We start from the raw sequence: 24785 nt of genomic DNA, 5'->3' as shown, positions 1-24785 counted from the left end.
CAGAAACTGGACAAATGACCATGCAGATGTGATCATTCCAATGTGTATTATTAAAGTAGAGTTGCAGCTGGGCCACTCAGCATGCAGAGTGAGGATGACTATAGTTCGCCCTGCCTGTGGAATCTGCTGAAATGGTTGTGCCTGTGAAACTTCCCCATCAGCAGATCCTCCTCATCTTCTTCACGGGCTTTTTTCACTTCTTCCTTGGCCTGTATGGCATCCATCTCCTTTTCTGGACCCTGGAGGAAAGGACAAAAATAAAACAGGCTGGAGCTGGGGCTGGGACTCATATAATAGAGCGCTTGTAGTTCAGTTGGTATGGTGATTGTAGCTCAGTTGGTAGCGTGCTTATAGCTCAATTGATAGAGAGCTTGTGGCTCTGTTGGTAGAGTGCTTGTAGCTGGTAATTCTTGCCTGGCACTGGATTCAATAGCTAGCATAGGAAAAATCAGGCATGGTGGTGCCCACCTGACATACAGGCCCAGAGGTCATTAGTCCAAGGTCATTTGGTTGACCATACAGCAAGATTAAGGCCAATCTGAGAATGCATAAGACCTTATCTCTAAAGAGATAAAAACTGGGAGCTGGAGAGATGTCTCAGTGGTCAAGAGCTCTGACTACTCTTCCAGAGGTCCTGAGTTCAAATCCTAACAATCACATGGTGGCTCACAACCATCTATAACAAGACCTGATTCCCTCCTTCTGGTGTCTGAAGACAGCTATAGTGTACTAGTGTACTTACATATAATAAATTAAATAAATCTCTTTTTTTTTTTTGAAAAAGAGAAATAGAAACTAACTACTATAGATACCCCTGTCTGTATGCTGGCATACATCTGTGAACCCAATACTTGGGAAGCAAGAATAAGAATGAAGTCCCATACGTTGTGTGGTAAATTCCACAGCAGCCAAAGCTATACAAAGACCCCTCCCTCTAAAAAGAAACAAGAAAAAGCAAGGGCTAGAGGGCTGGCTTAGGCATAATGCTTTTCTAGAGGAGCTTAGTTCCCAGCACCCACTTTAGGCAACTCACATCTGGTGTGACTGAAGTCTAATGGCCTCTGTCGGCACTGCACTCTTGTGCACAGACACATAATTACAGTTTTTTGTTTTTTTTTTAAAGCTGGGTGTACAAGCATGTCTTAATCCTAGCCCTTGGAGACAGAGGAAGGCCAATCTCTATGAGTTCAAGGTCAGCATGGTCTATGTATCAAATCCCTATCTCAAAAAAAAAAAAAAAAAAGAGTTTGGGGTTTGTACCTACCTTAGTTTCTCCCCAGGTGGCCTTGCCAAACTTCTCTGCATATTCTTCATCATCTGTGATCAGGAAGTTATCAAAGATGGTTCCAGATCTCACCTGAGGATGGAAGCAGGCTTTCATTAGTAGTGGCAGACACACAACCTTTCCTTCTTGTCAGGGGTACTTAGCTCAATGCCACACCCATGATCAGGCTAGCATCCACTGACTATAGCTCAGGATGGCCCAAAGGTAAAGCATAGTCTTACTAGGCAGGAAGACCTGGCTTACATTGCTAGCACCTAAGTGTGGGTTGTGGGCATCAACTGGAGGCTAGCTGTGACTTCAGAAGGCCAGGCTCCACCCCTAATGCATATCCCACAGCTGACAGGAGTGACAGCTATACAGAAGGGACCCCAAAGCCCAGAAATGTCAGGCCTATGTGGTCTAAAGGCCACATGCAAGTGCCAGTGACTATAAAGGTCCTTAGTGAGTAGTTTCAGGCTGGGGCTGGAGGGAGTACCCTGAGGGTAAGGGTGCTTACCACTCTTGAAGTACACCACAGTTCAGTTCATAGGATCTGTACCAGGTATCTCACAATGGTCTGTGACTCAAGCTCCAAGGGATCAGATATCCTCTGGCCTCCATGGGCACTGCACACATGTGCACATGCACAATACACATATAGTTTTAAAGAATAATAAACCAAGGGCTGGAAAAATGCCTCATTGGGTAAGCTCTCACTGGGAAAGCATTAAGGGCCCTGAGTTCAGATCACACAGTGCACACATAAAAAGCCAGCATATTTGTATAGGTACCTATGACACCAACATTTGGAGGCTGGAAAGGCAAAGACAGAAGGACACTGGGGCTCACTGGATGCCAGGCTAGCTCCAGGTTCGGTGAGAGACCCTATTCTCAGGAGTGGTATAGCTAGACACTAGACATTCTCTTCTGGTCTCTGCCCACATGCATACATTACACACTGACACACGTACACTGACACACACATATACACACACACATTGGCACATGCACACATACACACATGCACACATACATACACACTGACACATGTACACATACATACACACTGATGTACAAATATGTACACATACATACATGCACAGTGATACATACACACTGACACATGCACACATACATAGTGAAACAATGATACATGCACACATACATAAACACTGACACATGAACACATATACACACACTGACACATGCACACAAACATAGACACTGACACATGCACCCATACTAAGACATGCATAATACACACGTGCTCACACACACAGACACACACATGAAGAAAAGAATTGTGTACCAAATGGGTCACATTAAAGGTCAAGTCATTAAATCAGCAGCCATAGTGGCATATGCCTAGCATCCCAGCACTCAGGAGCTGAGGCAAGAGGATCATGATTTCAAGGCCAGCCTGGGTTACACAGCAAGGCCAGCCCAGAGCTATTAAAGTAAAGAAAGCTTGGAGCCAGATCACCTGCCACAGCTCTAGACCAATGGCGCCAATGTTCTCAAACTCTGAGAGGTCGTACTGCGTCAGGTAGCCAGCAGGTCTCATCTTCTGGTGGAGCCACACGTCCTTGTCGATGCCCTCAGCTTTCAGGCCATCCTACAAAAGCAGACTCTAGCCAGGCTTGAATCACAGGATGAGGGTGGTTGGTTGGTTTTTCCTTTTTTGTTTTCCTATGAAAAGTGGCTAATGGCTGGCCCACCAAGGACCAGTATTCCATAAATTCCCCTGCAACTCAAAATTTTATGCAAAGGAATTCAAGTCTTTTCATTCCTCCCACTTGGTAAAAATCCCATGCAAATTGTGTGTGTGTGTGTGTGTTTTGTTTTGAGACAGGGATCTGTATGCCTCTGCTTTTTTTTTTAATTAATTAATTAATTTTAATGAAAATCATCACCAAAAGAAAGAAAGAAACAAAGAAAAGAAAAGAAGGAAAAGAAAGCTGGGCTGTGGTGGCGCACGCCTTTAATCCCAGCACTCCGGAGGCAGAGGCAGGCAGATTTCTGAGTTCGAGACCAGCCTGGTCTGCAAAGTGAATTCCAGGACAGCCAGGGCTACACAGAGAAACCCTGTCTCAAAAAACAAAACAAAACAAAACAAAAAAATCCAAACAACAAAAAAAAAAAAAAAAAGAAGGAAAAGAAAAAGAAAAGCACCCTGTCCCCATTCCTGGAACCTGATAGACTGCAGCAGCCTATCCCTCCCCTTTCCTTCACTTCTTATGCAATTCCTTTAAACGCAACAAACCTCAGAAGTCAGTATGATCAAACTCCTCTAGACACAGTTACCAACTGCGTTAGAATGAATTTCCCACCCATGTATTTGCAAGCAGGTTTGGATCATGGGTTTACAAAGAGAAATTGCCTTGCCAGGTCACTCTTAGCATGTTCTTTTTCTGTGTCACTGAGAATACCTTTTCTAAGAGCACAAATCGGGCAAGAGCAAGGGCCACCCCAAGGACCCAGAGTCACTGCAGGAAGAAGCCACACACCTCATATGGTGGCTTCTGCAGCCAGTCCCCATCCAGCTCACTGTTCCAGTCACTCGGCTTGCTGGCACCCGCATCCAGAAAGTGCTTTTCCCAATCCTTCAAAAACAGAAAGGAAAGCATGATGTCAGAGGCGTGCTGAGAAAAAGGAAATTTCTGTAAAATATTTTTATTACATCTATTATACATGTGTGCTCATGTGGAGGTCAGAAGACAACTTGCTGGAGTCAGCTATTTCCCTCCATCATGTGGGTTCTAGAAATCAAACTTGGGTCCTCATTGCTTGGTCACAAGCATCTTTTCTTGCTGAACCATCTCGCCACCCCTTGGAAATTCTTTAGTGTAGGTTGTGGGAGAAACCTAGGGAGTACACATGCTCAGTGGGGCTGGGACAGAGCCCCGTGGCCTACAGGAGATGGCAGGCACCTAGACAGAAGATACTTAGAAACAAATTAACAGAACAGGTCCCTAACTCCAGTCACAATGCCCTTTTCCTATTCACTGGAGTTGTCTCCAAGTGTGCTGGATAGGTTTTTGCCAACTAGACAAAAATCTGAAAGGAAGGAGCCTCAATTAAGAAAATATCTCTGTAAGATCAGGTTGTAGGGGCTGGTGAGATGGCTCAGCAGGTAAGAGCACCCGACTGCTCTTCCGAAGGTCCTGAGTTCAAATCCCAGCAACCACATGGTGGCTCACAACCATCCGTAACGAGATCTGACTCCCTCTTCTGGTGTGTCTGAAGACAGCTACAGTGTACTTACATATAATAAATAAATCTTAAAAAAAAAAAAAAAAAAAAAGATCATTGTAGGCAGACCTGTAGGGTATTTTCTTTTTTTCCTTTTTTTTTTTTTAAATAGTTTAACATATTTTAATAGCAAACTTACAGGAACAGTACAGAAGACAGACAACATTAAAAACATGTACTTGTATGTAGGACAACTCAGTTAGAAAAGTACAGTGAACGGATGGAATCTACTGTGTGATAAAAATGCTACAAACACCATTTAGTTGCCATCAATAAGAAATTTATGGCCGGGCGTGGTGGTGCACGCCTTTAATCCCAGCACTCCAGAGGCAGAGGCAGGCAGATTTCTGAGTTCGAGGCCAGCCTGGTCTACAAAGTGAGTGCCAGGACAGCCAGGGCTACACAGAGAAACCCTGTCTCGAAAAACCAAAAAAAAAAAAAAAAAAAAAAAAGAAAAAGAAAAGAAATTTACTTATTTTTTAAAAATCCAAATGCTGGCATTGTCCAGAAAAGTTTAACAGGTTTATTTATAATTGTTATAGAGTAGAACTGTTGAAATGTGTTCACTGAAACATTTTGCTTACGTTAATGCTTTACATATTGCATTTATATTAAAAATTCACTTGAAATCATATACTTAGGTACCTTTGACCCCATGGAAAAAAATATCTAACATTCAGAACTACAGGAAGAAGAGGGAAAAAATTTTTTTTGAGAATGAAATGTTTCTCCTCATAGTGGACTCTTAAGCAAGTTCTCCGCGATGCAGCATGCTAGCTGGATATCTTTTGGCATAATTCTTTTTTTTTTTTTTTTTTTTTTTTGGTTTTTCAAGACAGGGTTTCTCTGTGTAGTTCTGGCTGTCCTGGAACTCACTTTGTAGACCAGGCTGGCCTCGAACTCTGAAATCCGCCTGCCTCTGCCTCCCGAGTGCTGGGATTAAAGGCGTGCGCCACCACGCCCGGCCCGGCATAATTCTTACACATTTGGCATGGATAGCACACAGATTGGTATCTTCAAAAAGGCCAACCAGATAGGCCTCACTTGCCTCCTGCAAAGCACCAAAAGCTGCACTCTGGATGCGCAGATCTGTTTTGAAGTCCTGAGCAATTTCTCGAACCAGACACGCTGAAAGGGGAGCTTGTGAATCAGAAGTTCAGTGGACTTCTGATAGTGTCTGATTTCACGGAGTGCCACAGTACCAGGCCTGTAACGATGAGATTTCTTCACCCTTCCAGTAGAAGGTGCACTCTTGGGAGCGGCTTTTGTAGCCAGTTGTTTCCTGTGTGCTTTACCACCGGTGGATTTGCGGGCAGTCTGCTTTGTACAAGCCATGGTATGGGCACCTCCTTACTTACCCCATTTCTCCTTCAGCTGGAGCTTGGCAAGCGAGTGGCCGCGGCACTGCCATTAGAAAGCAGCGGCCAGGGCATTTTTTTAAATTAGTAATTGATGGGGGAGAGCCCAGCCCATTGTGGGTGGTACCATCCCTGAGCTGGTGGTCCTGGGTTCTGAGCAAGCCTTGGGGCACAAGCCAGTAAGCAGAATTCCTTCATGGCTCTATATCAGAGCTCCTGCCTCCAGGTTCCTGCCCTGTGTGAGTTCCTGTCCTGACCACCTTCAGTGATGAACAGTGATATGGAAGTATAAGCCAGATAAACCCTTTCCTCCCCAAGTTGTTTGCTCATAGACTTTCATCACAGCAATAGTAACTAGGACACCAGGCTGTAGGATTACCATTCCACTAAATGGCAAGTGCATACTGCTTGGCTTTTGTTTGTCTTTGGATTTTTTTTGTTGTTGTTATGACCATGGTAGACCTCTCGAATAATCTTAGGGTAGGAACACGAAATGAAGAGAGAGAAGCTGTATCAAGAGACAAGTGACTAAACCTCAAAATTATGGAGAGATAGAAAGTTACAGGCCAGAGCCAAATTATCTTGATTTTAGTCACTGTGATCTAACCCTGCGTCTGACCTAACATCTTTGTAACTATCAAAACCCTGGAGTGGAGGATGGGGGCGGGTGGGGGGTGACCAGGAGTGGGAGCAGCAGTCAGGCAGCTAAATGAATAAATTAAATTAAATTAAAATTAAACAAATAGCCGGGCGTGATGGCACACGCCTTAATCCCAGCACTCGGGAGGCAGAGGCAGGAGGATTTCTGAGTTTGAGGCCAGCCTGGTCTACAAAGTGAGTTCCAGGACAGCCAGGGCTATACAGAGAAACCCTGTCTCAAAAAATAAATAAATAAATAAATAAATAAATAAACAAAAACCCTGCAATGGCCAGGTGTGGCACACACCTTTAATCCCAGCACTTCCAAGGCAGAGGCAGGCAGATCTCTGTGAGTTCAAGGCCAGCCTGGTCTACAGAATGAGTCCCAGGTCCTTCAGGGCTAAGTAAGACCCCATGTCAAAACCAAAGAAACACCCCATTAAGTTTGTTTTTATAGCCAGGTGGTAGTGGTGGTGCACGTATTTAATCCCAGTGCTCAGAAGCAGAGGCAGAAGGATCTCTGAGTGAGGGCAGTCTGCTCTACAGAGAGAGAGTTCTAGAACAGGTACGGACACACAGATAAACCCTGTCTCAAAAAATAAAAACAACAAATTGTTTTTGTAAAACTTTGAAATGTGTGTCCAGGTTTCTGGTATGAGATCTGAGTGGGCAGAAGCTACGGTGCAAGCAGGCCTTGGGGAAGGGCACTCTCAACACACACCTCAGGCTGTGCTCACCTACCTGGGCTTTGCTGCCTTCCATCTGATCCCAGTCCCTAGACTCCAGTGATGTCTTTTCCGTTTTCTTCAGCGATGTCAGGTTCCAGTCATACTCAATGCTGCCAGACTCAATGGACTGGCCATCGACTTTTACCTCGTAAGAAAGATCTGGTCTTAAGATCAGGGTGTAGAGATGCGTGAAGCCATCCACCTGCACAAAGGCCACAGTGAGATATTCTTTCATTGTGTGTCTGATGTGTACTTTAAAACAGGAACTAGAATGGGAGACAGTACAGTGGGTGATGGCACTTGCCACCAAGCCTGGTGACCTAAGTTCAATCTGCCAGACCCCCACTGGTAGAAGGAAAAAAATGACTTCAAGTTGTGCTCTGACCAACACACACACAAGTATAAAACAAACCTAAGCTTGTTGGGGGTGGCACAGGCCTTTGCTTTTAACATTTGGGAGGCTCAAGCAGGGAGAGCATGAACCTCAAGCCAGCCTTGGTTACACTGCAAGACCCTGTCTTAACATCTAAACCAACAGGCCTATATAGTGGCTCACATCTGTAAGGCCAACTCTTGGGAAACCGAGGCAGGGGAATTGGGAGTTCAGAGTTATTCTCCACTGTATGATAAGCAAGCACTGTACCTCTCTGCTTGACTGTTTGTCAATCTGAGCGAGGTTGGATGCAGAGGCCATGGGTTAAGGTTAAATAGTCTGGCAGAGGCAGTGATTGGACTAAGAATGGCCCCTATAGTAGCCGGGCGTGGTGGCGCACGCCTTTAATCCCAGCACTTGGGAGGCAGAGGCAGGCGGATTTCTGAGTTCGAGGCCAGCCTGGTCTACAAAGTGAGTTCCAGGACAGCCAAGGCTACACAGAGAAAGCCTGTCTCGAAAAACAAAAAGAAAGAAAGAAAAGGAAAGGAAAGGAAAGAAGGCAGGCCCCTATAGGTACATATATTTGAATACTTAGTCACTAGGAATTCTTTGAAAGGCCTTGCTGGAGGAAGTATGTCACTGTGGGTCGACTTTGAGGTTTCAAAAGTCCAAGGCAGGTCCAGAGCCTGCCTCCCCCCCCCCTCCCCCACTCTGTCTCTGTCTCTGTCTCTCTCTCTGCCTACAGATCAGGATGTTCCCTCCATGCTCCCTCTGTGTTCCCTCCATGTCCCCTCCATGCTCCCTCCATGCTTCCTCTGTGCGCCCTCCATGTCCCCTCTATGTTCCCTCTGTGTCCCTTCCATGCTCCCTGTGTGCTCCCTCTATGCTCTCTCCATGCTCCCTCTGTGCTCCCACCATGTTCTCTCTGTATTTTCAACATGTTCCCTCCATGATCCCACCATGCTGATAATGGGCTAAAGCTCTAGAATTGTAAGCTAACCCCAAACAAATGCTTTCATTTGTGAGAGTTGCCTTGGTCTTGGTGTCTCTTCACAGCAAAAGGACAAAGACTAAGACAACAGAGGAAATCTTGAGACAGTCTGACTTGCAGGCTATGGTCTTTCTGCTTAGATTTGAACTACCATACCCAGTTTTCTTCACATTCATCATGCAAGAGGCACAAGGCACATGTGGGAGGCTAAAGCAGAGGATCATGGGGTTTGAGGTTATCTGGATCATCTAGGGAGATAAATTACTTCCCTACATGAAGTGGGAGCTGGAGAGGTGGCTCAGGCTAAGAGTACCTTCAGCTCTCCTAGAGACCAGAGTGTGGTTGCCAGCACCCATGTCAGGTGGCTCCAGGGGATGCAATGCCTTCTGGCCTCTGTGGACACTGCACTCATGTGCACATGCACAAACATAATTAAAATAATAAAACAAAATTTAAAAAAAGAAAAAGGAAAGGAAGGGAGGGTAAAGGGGAGAAAGATGGAGGAAGGGATGAGGGCAGGCAGAGAGATGAAGGAAAGGATGAGGGGAAAGCAGAGAAATGGAGGAAGGAATGAGGGCAGGCAGAGAGATGGAGGAAGGGATGAGGCAGGCAGAGAGAACTGCTCCCTGTGACATTAGTGCGCACTCACCTTGCATCTGATTGGCTTCTTGTTTTCATGATATTGATTCTTGAAATATAAGATAACATGAATTTTCTTGATATCAAATCCACAAATATCAGGTCCTACAAAAAAGAAGAAGGAGAAAGAGAAGGAGGAGGAGGAAGAGGAGGAAGGTGGTATTCACAGTTTTCTTCCATACTGTTTCTGTACATACATAATGCCTAAGCATCCTCCCCAACCAAGGGAATAGTAACTTAATCTGTCTGGGGTGCTCTTGAGTTCACCAGAAGACATTGAAGCAAAGCTCTGGTGGCTGGCTCCCTCCTACTAAAGTCACCTTGCACTCAACTATGAATCAGCACAAATAAGAAAACAAGGCCAACAGGACATCGTGTCAGACTCCCACAACAGAGCACTGGGAGGCTAAGCGGGAAGACTGTCAATCCTGGCCAGCCTGGGCAACTTGCCAAGTGCCTGGCTCAAAAAGCAAAACAGTGAGCTGGAGAGATAACTTAGAAGGTAATATTGGTGGCTATCCAGGCTGAGGACCTGAGTTCAATCCCTGGGAAGCACAAGGTAGAAAGAGATGGCTGCACCTTGCCCTCTGACTCTGCATGCACACCACAGCACACGCAAGCCTTCCATAAATAATAATTATTAGTACTTTTGCTTGGTTGGGTTTTTTGAGACAAGGTTTCTCTGTATAACCCTGGCTATCCTTGTTCTGTAGACAAGGATAGCCTCGAACTGAGAGATCTACCTGCCTCTGCCTCCTGAGTGCTGGGATTAAATGTGTATACCACCACTGCCCAACAATAATTTATTAAAGTTTGTTTTGTGTGTCTCTATCTTTCTCTGTTCATATGTACATGTGCATGCAGGTACCTCTGGTAACCAAAAGAAGGAGACCGATCCTTTGAATCTGGAGTTATAGGTGGTGGTGAACTAGGGTCCTCCCCAAGAGCAGTAAGTCTCTTAACCACCAGCTCCCAAATGTATATGTTCTTTAAAATGAGAAAGAAAGCCTGGTGGTTGTGGCACACACCTTTAGTCCCCTCGGGGGGGGGGGGGCAAAGGCAGGAGGACCTCTGAGTTTGAAGTCCACCTGGTATATAGGGAGTTGTAGGACAGCCAGAACTACACAGAGAAACCCTGTCTCAAAAAAAATAAATAAATAAATAAATAAATACATAAATAAATAAATAGTAAAAAGAAATGAGATGGGAAATTAAAAAGAAAGCACAAAGAGAACGAAGGCATTTTGTTCTTTGTTCTGCTTTTTTACAGTGGTGGGAGTGGAACCCAGGGCTCTCATATATCAAGCCACAACAGAGCCCAAAGGATTTATTATGGTGTGTGTGGGGGGGGGGGGTGTGGGTGTGTACATGTGCATATGCTGGTACTTGAGTGCATGTGTGGTGCCGACACCTGAACGTGCAGAATGTTCTTCCCAGTGCACATGCTGATGGCAGAAGGAAGACTTCCTGTTGTCTCTGTCAGTTGCCATTGTATGCCCTTGAGGCAGGGCTCTCACGGAGTGGGAAGCTGTTTCTTTCAGCTAGACTGGCTGGCTGAGCTGTTCTCAGGATCTTCCTGTCGTGTTGGGATTACAGGCAGATACAGACAGCCTCATCTGACTCTTATGTAGGTTCTGAGAATTGGAATACAGTTACCCACTGAGCCATCTCCCCAGTCATATTTTCTACATTATGGGGAGTTTTAAGACAGCGTGTCATTGAAGCTCAGGCCGGCCTGGGATTCCTGCCTCCATCTCCCAAGAGCTGGGATTATGCCTGCTTTATTCCAGAGCTTCCTGAATGCTAGGCAAGCACTTTATCAACCCAGCCCAGTCCCAGCTCACACTAGTCCCAGCTCACACTTCAAATCTTTTTCAAAGTATTTATTTATTTATTTATTTATTTATTTATTTATTTTAATTTCATGTGCACTGGTGTTCTGTCTGCACTGTATGTTTGTGTGAGAATGTCAGATCCCCTGGAACTGGAGTTACAGACAGTCTCAAGCTGCAATATGGGTGCTGGGAATTGAACCTGGATCCTCTGGAAGAGCAGCCAGTGAAGAATCTCCAGACCCACACTTCAAATATTTTAAGCTTCACAACACTTTTAGAAGTAACCAGAAAGTCCACCATCCCTTACTTGACAACATGGACATGTTTTAGAGGCCAGAGTTTATCACTTGGGATATATATGTTGACTTCATCTGTGCAGTGTCCCCATTGAAATCCCAAACTGTATTACTGTTTGGCTCTCTGGAGGCAAGGTCTGGCAGCACACTCTCAATCCTCCTGATGCCCCTTCTAAGTGCTGGGATGGTAGAGGTTTGCCACCATGCCTGGCACTAACATCTCACAATTCTTCAAAATTTGATATATTCCAGCCAGGGGTGGTGGTGCACAGCTTTAATTCCAGTGTTGGGATGCAGAGACAGGAGGACCTCTGTGAGTTAAAGGCTAGCCTGGCTTACATAGTAAATACCAGGATTGGCAGGCTTCACAGAGACTCCCTATCAAAAACTTTTTTTTTCTGTGTGTGTATATGTTTGTGAATGCAGGTGTGTGCCTGGCTAAATGTGGTCTCGGCACTCAACAAGTTTCAGGGCTGAGGTTGTAGATCAGACTTAGTGTGTTCAAGGCCCTGGGTTTCATATCTAACACACAGCTGTGTGAGATGGTCCAGCAAAGCAAAGACACTTGCCATCAGGCTTCTAGGTCTGAACTCAGATGGAAGAAGGAGAGAACAGACTCCTTCAAGTTACTAGAGCTGTAGGCTGCTCTTGCAGAGGACCCAGGTTCTGTTCCCAGCATCTGCCTGATTCCAATTCTTGAGAAACTAACAACCTCTTCTGGCCTCTATAGCCATCTGTGATGGCAATATTGCACATAAACTCATCCAGAAAGGTACACATACATCCATGTAAATTAAATGAATAATTTTTTTAAAGTCAGGTTCAGATTCTAAGTCCTTTGGCTTTTTGTTTAGGTCTGAGAATGTTCAGCCTGCATTGGTTAGTTTAACAGTGCTATAGCTGGGCAGTGGTGGCACACACTTTTAATCCCAGCACTTGGGAGGCTGAGGCAGGTGGATTTCTGAGTTCGAGGCCAGGCTGGTCTACAGAGTGAGTTCCAGGACAGCCAGGGTTACACAGAGAAATCTTGTCTCGAAAAACCAAACCAAACCAAACCAAAAACAAAACAGTGCTATAAACCTTAGGTTCAATGCTGTTATGTTAGTCCTTTCAGCAGAGCCTCTGTGTAATGTTGGAAACACGTGGCTTCCCTTGCTGAACTTACCAAACATGATGTAGTACTGAGATTTTCCGTTCATCTTCTTCTGGTCCAGGTCAGACGGGAACACCTTGATGTAACCACCACCGCAGTCCATCTTCTGCTCATGCTTCACCGTGTACTGGATTACCAGGGTCTTCCCTTTGTTGCTGAATGGCTTGAAGCTCGCAGAGATGGCATAGAATCGGCTGTTTTGGGTAGTCTGCAGGCCTTCCAACAGAAAGCATGCATGGGTGAGTCAGAATGACACTGCACTCAATATCCTGTAGGAACCTCCAACTCATATGTCCCCACTGACCCCCAGAGATGCTGTTTGCACTGAGCCACTGTGCACAAGTCACACAGTGTGCCACATGCACACTACTAACAGACTTGTTGCTTGCAAGAATCTCTGCTTCACACACCTTTGTGCATATAATGCAAGCTTTGCCAGGGCCCAGTGGGTGAGGCACTTACAGCCAAGCCTGACCACCTGATTACATTCTTGAGTACCCACATAATGGAAAGAGGGAGACAGCTCCCGAAGCTGTCTTCTAATTTCCACATGCATGTGATGACAGATGTGTGCACACGCACACAGACACACACACAGCTAATTTTTAAAGACTGTTTTACTAGTTTTTAAATTTTGTTTGAGGCATAGTATACCTGTGAGCCCTGTGCCACACAACCTTCAGTAGGATCTGTGTGACAAATTCCACAGACTGAGGCGATTGACCTCCAAAGGGGGAGGCCTCCTGGAACTGGTTGTGGAACTCTTTGTCGGAGAAAAATTATTGAGCAGTAGTTCTCATGGCAATCTATCTGTTTTGTTTTCTCTTATTCCTTTTCTTATTTACATGTTCCCGGTAGCCTAGGCCAAGATCTTAGGCAAGAATAATGGGTTGCAGGGCGGTGGTGGCCCACACCTTTAATCCTAGCATTTGGGAGGTAGAGGCAAGCAGATTTCTGAGTTCGAGGCCAGCCTGGTCTACAGAATGAGTTCCAGGACAGCCAGGGCTACACAGAGAAACCCTGTCTCGAAACCCTCCCCCCCCCCAAAAAAAAAGAAGAATGGGTAAGAAAGCATCCCTAGAGATGGGAGTCACTAATGTGACCTTATCCCCAGGGAAACAGATGCTTTACTTTCTAAATCATTTATAAAACTATGATGATAGATACAAACTTTCCCAACAATAAAATTTCATATAGCTACATGTGTGTCATCAGAGGTAGGTTTTGGTATATGGCAAAGAAAACCTTAATTAGAAAGAATTAAAATAGTTTAAATTTATGCATTGAAGATTTATAAAAAAATCAGGCACTAGATGTTAAATTAAAATTGACCATGGGGATGGAGAGTTAGCTCAGCAGTTAAGAGAATTGACCATAAAGATTAACCTTTTCTTGGAAATATGCCACTAGCCTTGGATGACAGCCCCCACTGAATACATCCTTTCAGAATTGTTACATTTTGATGATTTATAATGATGTTACCTGTTCTGTTTGTGATTCACTGAATACATAGTTTCAGAGTTGTAAGGCTTAGATGATTTTTGTGCTTTACTGTGCCAAATGACTTTTGTTGGTATCTGTGATTGTTTCACTGGATACAGTTTCTAAGAGATGTAATGTTTGGTTTTTTAATGTATAAAATCCCCTGCTTGAGAGCTGCAGAATACACTCCGATTCAAACTGCCTCTGTGTTTGTTTCTGTTTGTCACTGCCGAATCCTTACCCACCTAGCTTTGAGGACCCTCATTCCAGGGACCCCCATACCTGACTGGGGTGGTCTGTGGCAGCCCTGGCTGTCCTGGAACTCCCTTCTCTAGACCAGGTTGTTCTCGAACTCAGAGATTCACCTGCTTCTCTGCCTCTGCCTCCCAAGTGCTGAGGTTAAAGGCATTTGCCAACACTACCCAAGTTGTCATTTTTTGAATTGCTCTTGTTTTTTATATTGGGGACAGATGGGACACAGGACCTGACACATGCTCAGCACCACCTCTTGCTGGAGCACACTCTCTGTCCTACCACTGGCATACTTTAGGTTACACAATCACCTCCCTGGGGTGTAGCTCAGTTTTAAGCTCAGCTAGTGTGCATGAGGCCTGGGGTTCCAATGCCAGCACCATATAAAGTGGGAGTGGTGGCACACATCCAAGCATTTGGGAGGAAGAAACAGGCGGGTCCCAGAGTCTTTGCAAATTATTAAAATTTCAATCCCTTTAAAATATCCAATCTCTTTTAAAATTCAGTCTTTTTACAATTCAAAGTCTGGGGCTCCAGTAAAATACTTTCTTCCTTCAAGTGGGAAAAATATCAGGGCACAGTCACAATCAAAAGGAAAATCAGACTCCAACTGTCCAATGTCTGGGATTCACTCATGATCTTCTGGGTTCCTCCAAGGGCTTGGGTCACTTCTCCAGCTCTACCCGTTGTAGCATACACGTTATCTTCTAGGCTCCAGCTGCCTGTACTCCACTGCTGCTGCTGTTCTTGGTGGTCATCTCATGGTACTGGCATCTCCAAAACACTGCCATTTTCTACTGCAACTAGGCTTTACCAATAGCCTCTCATAAGCTCTCTTCATGGTGCCAAGCCTCAACAACTTTGCATGACCCCTTCTGTCCTGGGCCATCAACTGCAAGTGAGGTTGCACCTTCACCAATGGCCTTCCATGGCCTCTCACAGTGCTGAGCCTCAGCTGCTCTGCATGACCCCTTCATGCCTTCAAAACCAGTACCACCTGGGTGACTCTTTCATATACCAAGTCCAGCCACAGAACAAGGTACAACCTTGGCTATCTCTGGAACATAGCCTCTGTGCTCTCAGAAAACACTTCCCAGAAGATTTCATCTCAATGGTGCTGGACTCTTCTTAATCACTGCTAATTTCTTAGCTCCAGCTAACCAGCATCAATAGTCCCAGTAATGCAAAGGTTTCACCTTAGTAGTTCTGGTATCTTGTTAATCATAGCTGATTCTTCAGCCCCATCTAACCAAAACCATAGAATCTTCACAATCAAAATAGCAGCAACCCTGATAAGAGTCTTTAATTTTCCCTCTGAAATTTCACAAGCCAGGCCTCCATCTTCTGCACTGTTCTCAACATTATTTTCCCACATCCCATAGAGCTCTTTAACATCCCAATGGCTCTTCTAGCCTAAAGTTCTAAAGTCCTTCCACAGTCCTCCCCAAAACATGGTCAGGTTGTCATAGGAACAACCCACTATGGTGGTATCAGTTTGTCTTAGTTGGGGTTTCTATTCCTGCACAAACATCATGACCAAGATACAAGTTGGGGAGGAAAGGGTTTATTCAACTTACACTTCCACACTGCTGTTCATCACTAAAGGAAGTCAGAACTGGAACTCAAGCAGGTCAGGAAGCAGGAACTGATGCAGAGGCCATGGAGGGATGTTACTTACTGGCTTGCTTCTGGTTTGTTCAGCTTGCTTTCTTACAGAACCCAAGACTACCAGCCCAGGGATGGCACCACCTACAATGGGCCCTCCACCCTTGATCACTAATTGAGAAAATGCCTTACAGCTGGATTTCATGGAGGCATTTTCTCACCTGAAGCTCCTTTCTCTGTGATAACTCCAGCTTGTTTCAAGTTGACACACAAAACCAGCCAGTACAGCTGTGAACCAACCAAGCATGTGGCTGACTGGGGCAGGAGGACCTGGAGTTCAGGCCAACCTGGACTTCATAGAGAGAATCTGTCTCAGATAAACAAACTTTTTTTTTCTTCTTCCAGACAAGTTCTCAAGTGTCCTGCATTGACCTTGAACTTGCAACATAGCTAAACAATGACTTCGGCCTTTTTAATTCTCTTGCCACTTCTCGAGTGTGCACTACAACCTGTTTAGGCTGTACTGGAGCTGGGATCCAGGACTTCATAGATGTTAGACATACAAATTTATTAGCCAGTTTTGTTGGTGCATGCCTTTAATCCCAGCATTCAAGAGGCAGAGGAAGGGGCAGGTAGATTTAAGAGTTTCTAGACATTCAGAGATACATAGAGACCCTGGCTCAAAACACACAAAACTAAAATAACCTAGAAAATACAATTTAATTATTTATTCGTTCATTTTGTGGGGTTGGGGCATGTGCCAAGGTTAGAGAACAACTTGTGGGCATAGGTTCTCTCCTTCTACCCTGTAGGTTCCGGGGATCAAACTTAGGTTACCAAGCTTGGCCACAGGCCAATCTAGCTGGCCCCACTTTTCATTTTGATTTCCCCTCTTTTTGTTTTGTGCCAAGACCTGGCTGTATCTTTTGGGTGGGCCAGAGCTCACTCTCTAGCCAGGCTGGTCTTGAACTTGTGATTTTCCTGCCTCATGAAGACCCTGGAGTGCTAGGATTCTAGGTTGTGCTACAGAATGGTTCCAATTTTCATTCAGTGAGATGATCTTGGGCAACTACTGAAAAATGCCAACACAGTCATTCCTGTTGACTCCAGTTGTCATTCCAGCACTTTCTGAGCACCTCCACTGTCATTCCAGTCCACACTCAAGGTGCATACTGCCCCCAACATACATAGATGTGGAAAAAGTAATCAGCACTTGGGAGGCTGGGAGTTAAAAGTCATCTAGGGCTACATGAGACTGCTCAAAGACTCAAAACACACTTCGGTCAATCTTTTTTTTTTTTTTGGTTTTTCAAGACAGGGTTTCTCTATGTAGCCCTGGCTGTCCGGGAACTTATCTGTAGACCAGGCTGGCCTCGAACACAGAAATCCACCTGCTGGGATTAAAGGCTTGCGCCACCACCGCCAGGCTACTCTGGTCACTTAAACGAATGTAAACCCAAACAGGGTATTGCAGAGCCTGCATGTGCCTCAGTGTTCTGGCTTGAACGGTGGGTGCGCTGTCAGGGTGCCGTGCGGTTTCTAACTCTACTCTATTTTGCTCCCGATTCTACACTAACCTTTGTCTTTCTCTTTATGCCCATAGAACTTCCCCGATGAGACTCTGAAGTGCCCAAACTGGGAGTCATTGGTGGACTGCACCCAGCGGTTCCTCCAGCGCTCTGTGGGGAGACAGGAGGGTTAGTGGTGCAAAGTGCACGGGCCCATATCACAGATGGTGGACACAGGCCACCAGCCACCACGGCAATCGCCTTCACCTCCGTCTAGAAACTCCTCCTGGAAGTACACAGTGGCTAGTGCCACGCGTAGCACACAGATGGCCCAGAGCAACGCACGAGCCGAGACCATGGCTGCACGTGCGACTTCCACTCTCTGCTCTCAGGCGTCCGGACCGCCTGACGGGCGCAACTCAGAAACTACAACTCCCGGCATGCCTTGGGATTATGACCTGGGGACGCTAATGGGTGCGCTGAAATTACTGGTCCCGTGACGCCCGGCGATTGTGACCTGAGTTGCTCATTGGTGGGTGGAGCGCGGTGGCCGACGGGAAATGTAGTCTCTAGCGGCTGTGGCGCGGTCTTCTAAGGCAACCGCACACTGGGGCCTATATTTTGAGGCTGAAGCCTAGCGGGAAGAAGCCAACGCAGCTACTCAGGTGACCTCACAGTGATCAAGTGGGTTGACAAGGGGCTGCAGGAAAAGGGGCGGCATATTCACACCAGAGTTTCCTAATCTGGAGAGCGATGGGGCATGATCCCTTAGGGCTTGCTAACAAAATCGAGGAAACTGAGTATAGGCAGTGTTATTAGCATGGAGAAGATCTCCAGATGCTGTGATATGGGTCCTCTCAGTTGGGTATCCTGGTTACAGGTTCCAGAGCAGGTACAGATACAGGTACGAATCTGGACGCCTGTCCTCAAATCTCTCTGAGATTCTTTGGTTTTGAGCTCACTCAACCTTACCAGTTCTTATGGCTGTCCCACATGCCCTACAGCTTATTAAAAGACTTTTATCTGGGTGGTGGTGGCCTACACCTTAGGTCACAGCACTTGGGAGGCAGGCCTGATCTAAGGAGCTTCCAGGAAAACCAGAGCTATACAGGGAAACCTTATCTTGAAAAAAATAAAAACAAAACAAAAAGTATACTTATACAGTGAAGTACTTTTAAAGGCTGAAAACACAATCTTTATTTTCCTAGAATGGCTTCCACAAGAAGACCCTTTGACCCTCCACGTAGTGGTTTTGACTTAAGGGATATGTTCTTAGATAGCTCGAGGATGGAAGAGATCAGAAACTTACAAGCCCGAAGTCTTGGCCAAGTGACACCTGGGCAGAGCAGAATCTTAAAGAGAAACCAAAGGATGGACGAGAAATATTTGATGCCCAAAGAGGAGGCCATGGCAGGGAGGGGGGTGAGGCTGGGCTTGAGGCCTCCCACCATCTCCTCCAAGACCAGAGCCAGTGAGGCCCTTAGGAAACTGGCCCAGATTGAAACCAAGATCCTGAATCGGAAGCAGGTGCCCATGACTTGGTCTGACGTGGAGTCTGACTCCACATCCATCGAGCAGAGTCTTCCTAAGAGAACAGGTGCAGCTTCTGTTTCTTCCCAGTACCCACACAGAACTTTCCAGAAACAAGTGAACAGAATATGTGTGTCAAAGAGCGATGGGCCGAGTGGCAACGGTAGCAGGTTTCTGAAGAAGAAGGAGTTGCCCACTGAAGCGAGGTCCCCAGGGCTGGCAGTGGGGACAGGGAAGCAAGCTCTGCTGCCCACAAAGAAAGAACCTGCCAGTAACGACGAGGAGGAAATGCTACTGCTTGGAAGCTTGATGGAATCTTCTCGAGAAAAAGAAACAAATAGAAACCAGGAGCTCCCTGGCTCCAGTGTCAGCAGGAGCAACCTTGGAAAGGTGTTCTTGGTAACGTATTCTTTTGTTGGTTTCAAATTTTACTTTTTTGGGGGGAGGGGGAGCAGGTTCTGGGAACAGAGCCCAGGGCTTTGTTTGTACCAAACAGCTGCTTAGCTAGTGAGCTGTACCTCAGACCCCCCCCCCTTCTGTACATATGTCTCTGTGTGTATACCCCACATATGCACAGGTGCCTGCAAAGATAGAAGAGGGCATCGATCCCCTGCAGCTAGAGTTAGAGGGGTTGTGAGACACCTGATATGGGTGCTGGGAACTAAACCCAGGTCCCTTTCGGGAAAGAGCAGCAAATGCTTTGTCTTCTTAGGTTAATTTGAGGTCTCAATTGAAGGACTGCTCACATTAGAGGAATTGTCTTGATTGTTTATTGATTGTGAACTGGTGATGCCTTGTGGGCTTGGGTTGTGTGAGAAGCTGACTTGAGTGCGAGCCTGTGGGAACAAGCTGCTGTTGTGTGACACCATTGCCAGGGAGATGTGAAGAGATATCTCCTTGCCTCACATAGGGAACCAGTGACAAACGAAAGCACAACAAGCTAAGAACAAATTGGAGAATTTATTCAGTTTATTGGGATTACTTACAGGAGTAAAAATGGCTGAAAGACACTGATGGCCGGAGCCTACCCAGCATTGGTGACAGCTTGTGGTCATAAATACAAATTCAGGGCAGCACTTTGGCCATTTGGCCCTGTCATTTACCAGAGCCACAGCTCTCCTTTTCTCCTAGCTTGTTGCATGTAGTTTTAGTAACACGCATGCTCTTTCTCAAGAGCTCCGTCAACCTCTTGCAGATAGCTCCACCAAGCCACCAAAGGCTCCCCCAGCTGTGCCTGTTTTCCTGCCCACCTTAGTTGCCAGGGATGGAAAACACCAGACAGCCTTCATATTCTAAAACTAGCCGGATAATGGCTGGGTGAAGAATATCCTGCCCCATCCTCCCTGGCCTTCACGCACGGTGGAGGCTCCAGACTATAGGTACTATGAGACCTACATGCCTGCCACTTCCTCTGCTTCACTGCCTGCTTTGCCTCTCCCTCTCTTCCTCTTCTTCCTCCTGCGATCCAGAAGTCCCACCTTTTCCCCTTCGCCCAGCGATTGGCTTCCACTGTCTTTATTGACAAGAACCAATTAGGGAATTTATACCTTCCCTACACTAGCCTGACTCTCCTAACCCCAGGTTTAGTAGATTCAAGGTAGTAGCAGTGAGTGTTCCCTGTGGAAGCCCTTAAGTCCAGGTGGGAAGCTGTTTCCATCTCTGACTACTTTTGCCCCTGTCTTGGCTACTGACACTGCTCTGTGAAGCCCTGACTGTCCTGGACTTAGTAGCATTGACCAGGCTGGCCTCAAACTCAGACATTCGCCTGCCTCTGCCTTCCGAGCACTGGGATTGCAGGAGTGTATCTGGGCAGGCACTCTTCTGGCCCAGTCCTAGAGTATTTTTCCGTCCTACAACCAGAGCCTTCGACATCTTCAGCAGTACAGCCTCACCATCCAGGCATGTCACCAACAGCCGTGGCAGTTGTTTTAGGGAGGTCACCTAGCCTGGGGATTTCCACATCCTGAGTGCTCCTGGGAGCACTCGTTCCACTCTCACAGGGTCCCCATTCCCTCTGTCTCACATGCATCAGGCTCGGGCTGTTGCAGATTGTTTCCTCAGTCACCTGTGGGCACCAGCCATGTTTCCTAAGGCTCACAGCTGCCCTGGGGTGTGCCCTGTGTGGACGAGTTCTGTCCCCTTTCTGGGACTTACCCATGTACCTCATGCTTGTCTCTGAATGTAGAGAACACACATGTGTTAGTGTCATGTTCTCTGTATTTGGAGAGGACAACAGAAGAAGCACAGTCACAGACATAACTGGTGAGGCGCTTTAGAAGACCCTGGCATCTATTCTGAGGTGATTGCAGATCCTTGTCACTCAGGAAGACACTGTAGCACACCATTTTTGAGGTCTGGTGCAGCTAAGGAAGGTTGCAGTCATTGCTTTGTCACCTTCCGGCTCCCCTGGGTTTCTTACTTTCATAAGTCTTCCACTGCTTTCCTTAACACCCTCCCAACACGAGCTCTGAGGAGCTGCATTGAGATGGGGCCAATGTGGGAGGCAATAATAGTTTGCCCTCCTCCTTGGCTATGCCTGTGCTGGCCTCTTGGTTGCACCAGGAGAGAACCATCCATGGTAACTCCAGAGACAGCTTCCCTTCCTCTCTGCTCACACATAATCTGTTTAACCCGTGCTTGGTGTTTGTTTTGTTTTGTTTGTTTGAGACAGGTTCTCTGTGTAGCCCTGGCTATCCTAGAATTCCTTCTATAGACCACACTGGCCTTGAACTCACAGAGAGCTACCTGTTTCTGCCTCCTGAGTGGTGGGATTAAAGGCATTTGCCACCATTCTGGACACTAACCTGTGCTTGCTTATATCCGAGTCAACAGATGTTCTTGGCCTCTGATGCCTTGGGAGCCTCCAGGACTCCAGAAGTATCCCCCTTCCAGCATCCACAGAACCTGAGATTTTTTAAAAATGATTTATTTATTTATTCTTATTCCATGTGTATCTGTGTTTTGACTGTATGTATGTCTGTGTTGGGATGTCAGATTCCCTGGAGCTGGAATTACAGACAGTTGTGAGCTGTCATGTGGGTTCTAGGGTTTGAACCTGAATCCTCTGGAAGAGGAGTCAGTGCTCTCTTATTTTTATTAAAAAATATTTTATGGGCTGGAGAGATGGCTTAGCAGTTAAGAGCACTGACTGTTCTTCTAGAGGTCCTGAGTTCAATTCCCAGTTACCACATGTTGGCTCACAACCATTTGTAATGGGATCTGGTGCCCTCTTCTGGTGTATCTGAAGAGAGCAACAGTCCACTTACACATATAAAACTAAAATACACACACACACACACACACACACACACACACACACACACACACATATATGTTTAGAGTGTTTGCCTCTGTGCATCACATGTGGCCTGGTGCCCCCTGGGACTGGAGTTGCAGATGGTTTTGAGGCAACTCGTGGATGCTGGGAGTGAACATGGTCTTCTGCGAGAGCAGCAAGTGCTCTTAACCGCTGAGTCATTTTTCCACACCCAAATCCCAGTACTATTTTGTTGTTGTTTTTTCGAGACATAGTTTCTCTGTTTAGCCCTGGCTGTTCCTGAACTCTGTAGAACAGGCTGGGCTTGAACTCAAAAAGATCTGCCTGCCTCTGCCTCTCTAGTGCTGGGATTAAAGGTGTATATCGCCACAGTCTGTTTTCTTTCTTTCTTCCTTTCCATTCATTCCTTTTATTTATTTGCATGCATGCGTGTGCGTGTATGCATGTACCTCCACCAAGTGGGTTCTAGGGTTGTACTCAGATCGTGAGGTGTGGCAAACACTTTGCTCCCTCCGTCGTCCCACCAGCCAGCTTCTCCCACCAGCCGTCGTCCCACCAGCCAGTCTCTCCCACCCTCCGTCGTCCCACCAGCCAGCCTCTCCCACCCTCTGTCATCCCACCAGCCAGCCTCTCCCACCCTCTGTCGTCCCACCAGCCAGTCTGTCTCTCCCACCCTCCGTCGTCCCACCAGCCAGTCTGTCTCTCCCACCCTCCGTCGTCCCACCAGCCAGTCTCTCCCACCCTCCGTCGTCCCACCAGCCAGCCTCTCCCAGCCTCCATCGTCCCACCAGCCAGCCTCTCCCAGCAGCCGTGGCTCCGGAATGGTGAGAGTTATGTTCTTTAAGTTTGGTGATTTCACATCCTTTCTTTGCACAAAAGTAGGATCCAACTCCAGATCAGCCAGGAGTCCTGTCTCTACTCAGCGTTGACCAGTCCAGCTTAAAGTCTCCTCGGCCCATACAGTCGACTAGCGTTGGCTGGAGAACTCACTCCCGACAGGCGAGCAGTGCTGGGGACACAGGCTCCATCACAGCCTCACCTCCCATCCTTGATGACTTCTCCAAATCAGTATCTTCAGAGATGGGATGCATCAAGCTGGCTTCCTCCCCCAGCAGGATGGAGTTGGAGTCTTCTGAGGAACCAGTCTCAGAAGCTGCTGCTGACAGCCTCCATGGTAACCCATCACCTTGTGGGGAAGGGGAGGCTGCCTTCAGTGTACCCAGGGCACTGGGCGTCAGTTCTTTCACACTGGTGCAGGCAGCCATAGGCGAGCTGCCAGTCGGAGACCAAGGCTGATACAACACACACACTCCCTGCTTCTTGAGTGTCTGTCCTCTGGGTGTCGAGAAGACAGGCATGGACTGCCAGCCCTGGCTCTGAGCCATCCATGCCATGGTCGGAGAATGGGAAACACACCCAAAAACCTATGACTGGCAGGAGACACGGCTCAGAGCTCCTGCAGAAGACCCAGGTTCAGTTCCCAGCACTCATATGGTGGCTCACAACTGTAAGGTTCCTGGGGACCTGATGCCCTCCAGACACATGTGGTGCACATGTGTACCTGCAGACAAATAAATAAATGTAAAAAAAGAAAGTAGTCTGAAAGGTGATGAATACTGCTGGGTGTGCTAGTGCCCCTCTGCCATCCTGACACAGGAAGGTAGAGGCAGGAGGACTAGGCCTTCAAGGTCATCCTCATCCGACCAAGTTTGATGTCCACCTGGGTTATATGTGACCCTGCCCCTTAAACAGTCCACACCATGAGTTATTTAAGCAGTTCATCTGGCACTGCTGGGGACTGAACTCAGGGCCTCATGTACGCTCGCCAAGTCACTACCTTGGAGCTACCCCCAGACTGGGTACTTCAGAGAACAGAGGCTGACATGGCAGAGGGTGGGAGTGTCTTGCTGCACTGTCACTGGGTAGGCTGAGGAAGGGCAGGAGATAGTTATGTTGAGTGGCCTTGAGGGACAGAACTGACATTTTAATAGATGGCTGTAGTCTTCCCTTCCCTGCACTAACTTTGTAGTTTTGCTCTTTGTTTTTTGTTTTTGCTTTTTTTTTTTTTTTTGAGACAGAGTTTCTCTGTGTAGCCCTGGCTGTCCTGGAACTTACTCTGTAGACCAGGCTGGCCTCGAACTCAGAAACTCGCCTGCCTCTGTCTCCCAAGTGCTGGAATCATAAGGCGTGTGCCACCATGCCCGTCCGGTTTTGCTCTTTGATACTCGTTTTTGAGACAATTTTTTTCTGTGTAGCCCTGATTGTCCTAGAACTTGCCCTGTAGACCAGGCTGGTCTTGAACTCACAGAGATCCACCTGCTTCTGTTTCTTGAATGCTGTAGTTAAAGGCGTATACCATCATGCCTGGCTTCTTTCTCTTTTCTTTTATTTTAGAAAGTACTTACTTATATATTTTTATGTATATGGGTACTTTGCATATATATCTGCTCAGAGATCCATTATAGATGCTGTGAGCCACCATGTGGGAAAGCAGTCAGTGTTCTTAACCAGCAAGCCATCTCTCCAGACCCTGGCTTCTTCTTTTTACTGGATGTGTATATGAGGGGAGCCCATGTCCATAGTACCACGGGGAGTTAAGGACC

General features: G+C 46.7%; 2 protein-coding genes and 1 pseudogene across 3 annotated transcripts in view; 1 reads left to right on the top strand and 2 right to left on the bottom strand.

Annotated features, from left to right (window-relative positions):
* Positions 1-27: 27 nt before the first annotated feature.
* Calr3 (calreticulin 3) lies at positions 28-17826 on the bottom strand. The gene is made up of 9 exons (XM_021170092.3): positions 17643-17826; positions 17445-17546; positions 12541-12744; positions 9255-9349; positions 7255-7443; positions 3772-3867; positions 2748-2879; positions 1265-1357; positions 28-239 (listed from the first exon to the last, which is right to left on the bottom strand). The coding sequence occupies exons 1-9, from the start codon at positions 17731-17733 to the stop codon at positions 99-101; spliced, it is 1143 nt and encodes a 380-aa protein (XP_021025751.1). The 5' UTR covers positions 17734-17826; the 3' UTR covers positions 28-98.
* On the bottom strand, positions 5249-5851 carry LOC147002383 (histone H3.3A-like; annotated as a pseudogene).
* Positions 17827-17936: 110 nt separating the features above from the next.
* The window catches only part of CUNH19orf44 (chromosome unknown C19orf44 homolog), a 17121-nt gene continuing 10272 nt past the window's right edge, over positions 17937-24785 (top strand). The window contains exons 1-3 of one of the 2 annotated variants that reach the window (XM_021169397.2): positions 17937-18040; positions 18584-19304; positions 23065-23356. In XM_021169397.2, the coding sequence (XP_021025056.1) occupies positions 18585-19304; positions 23065-23356 (1012 nt within the window). In that variant the 5' untranslated portion in view covers positions 17937-18040; position 18584. Of the gene's footprint in view, positions 18060-18583; positions 19305-23064; positions 23357-24785 lie in introns of both variants that reach the window. The other variant, XM_021169398.3, reaches the window with a different exon arrangement.

This window comes from Mus caroli, unplaced genomic scaffold (genome assembly GCF_978045245.1).
Source record: "Mus caroli unplaced genomic scaffold, Mus_caroli_1 scaffold_10, whole genome shotgun sequence".
In the NCBI taxonomy this organism is placed as follows: domain Eukaryota; kingdom Metazoa; phylum Chordata; class Mammalia; order Rodentia; family Muridae; genus Mus; species Mus caroli.
Note: the sequence above shows the minus strand (reverse complement) of the source record. Positions and strands in the feature narration are given on the sequence as shown.

Coding starts and splice junctions, on each gene's coding strand:
- Calr3 (XM_021170092.3), bottom strand. CDS start 17,733: ATGGTCTCGGCTCGTGCGTTGCTCTGGGCCATCTGTGTGCTACGCGTG. Junction 17,547..17,642: donor GGAGGAGTTTCTAGACGGAG/GTGAAGGCGATT, acceptor GTCTCCCCACAG/AGCGCTGGAGGAACCGCTGG. Junction 3,868..7,254: donor TGGAAGGCAGCAAAGCCCAG/GTAGGTGAGCAC, acceptor CTGTTTTTGAAG/GATTGGGAAAAGCACTTTCT.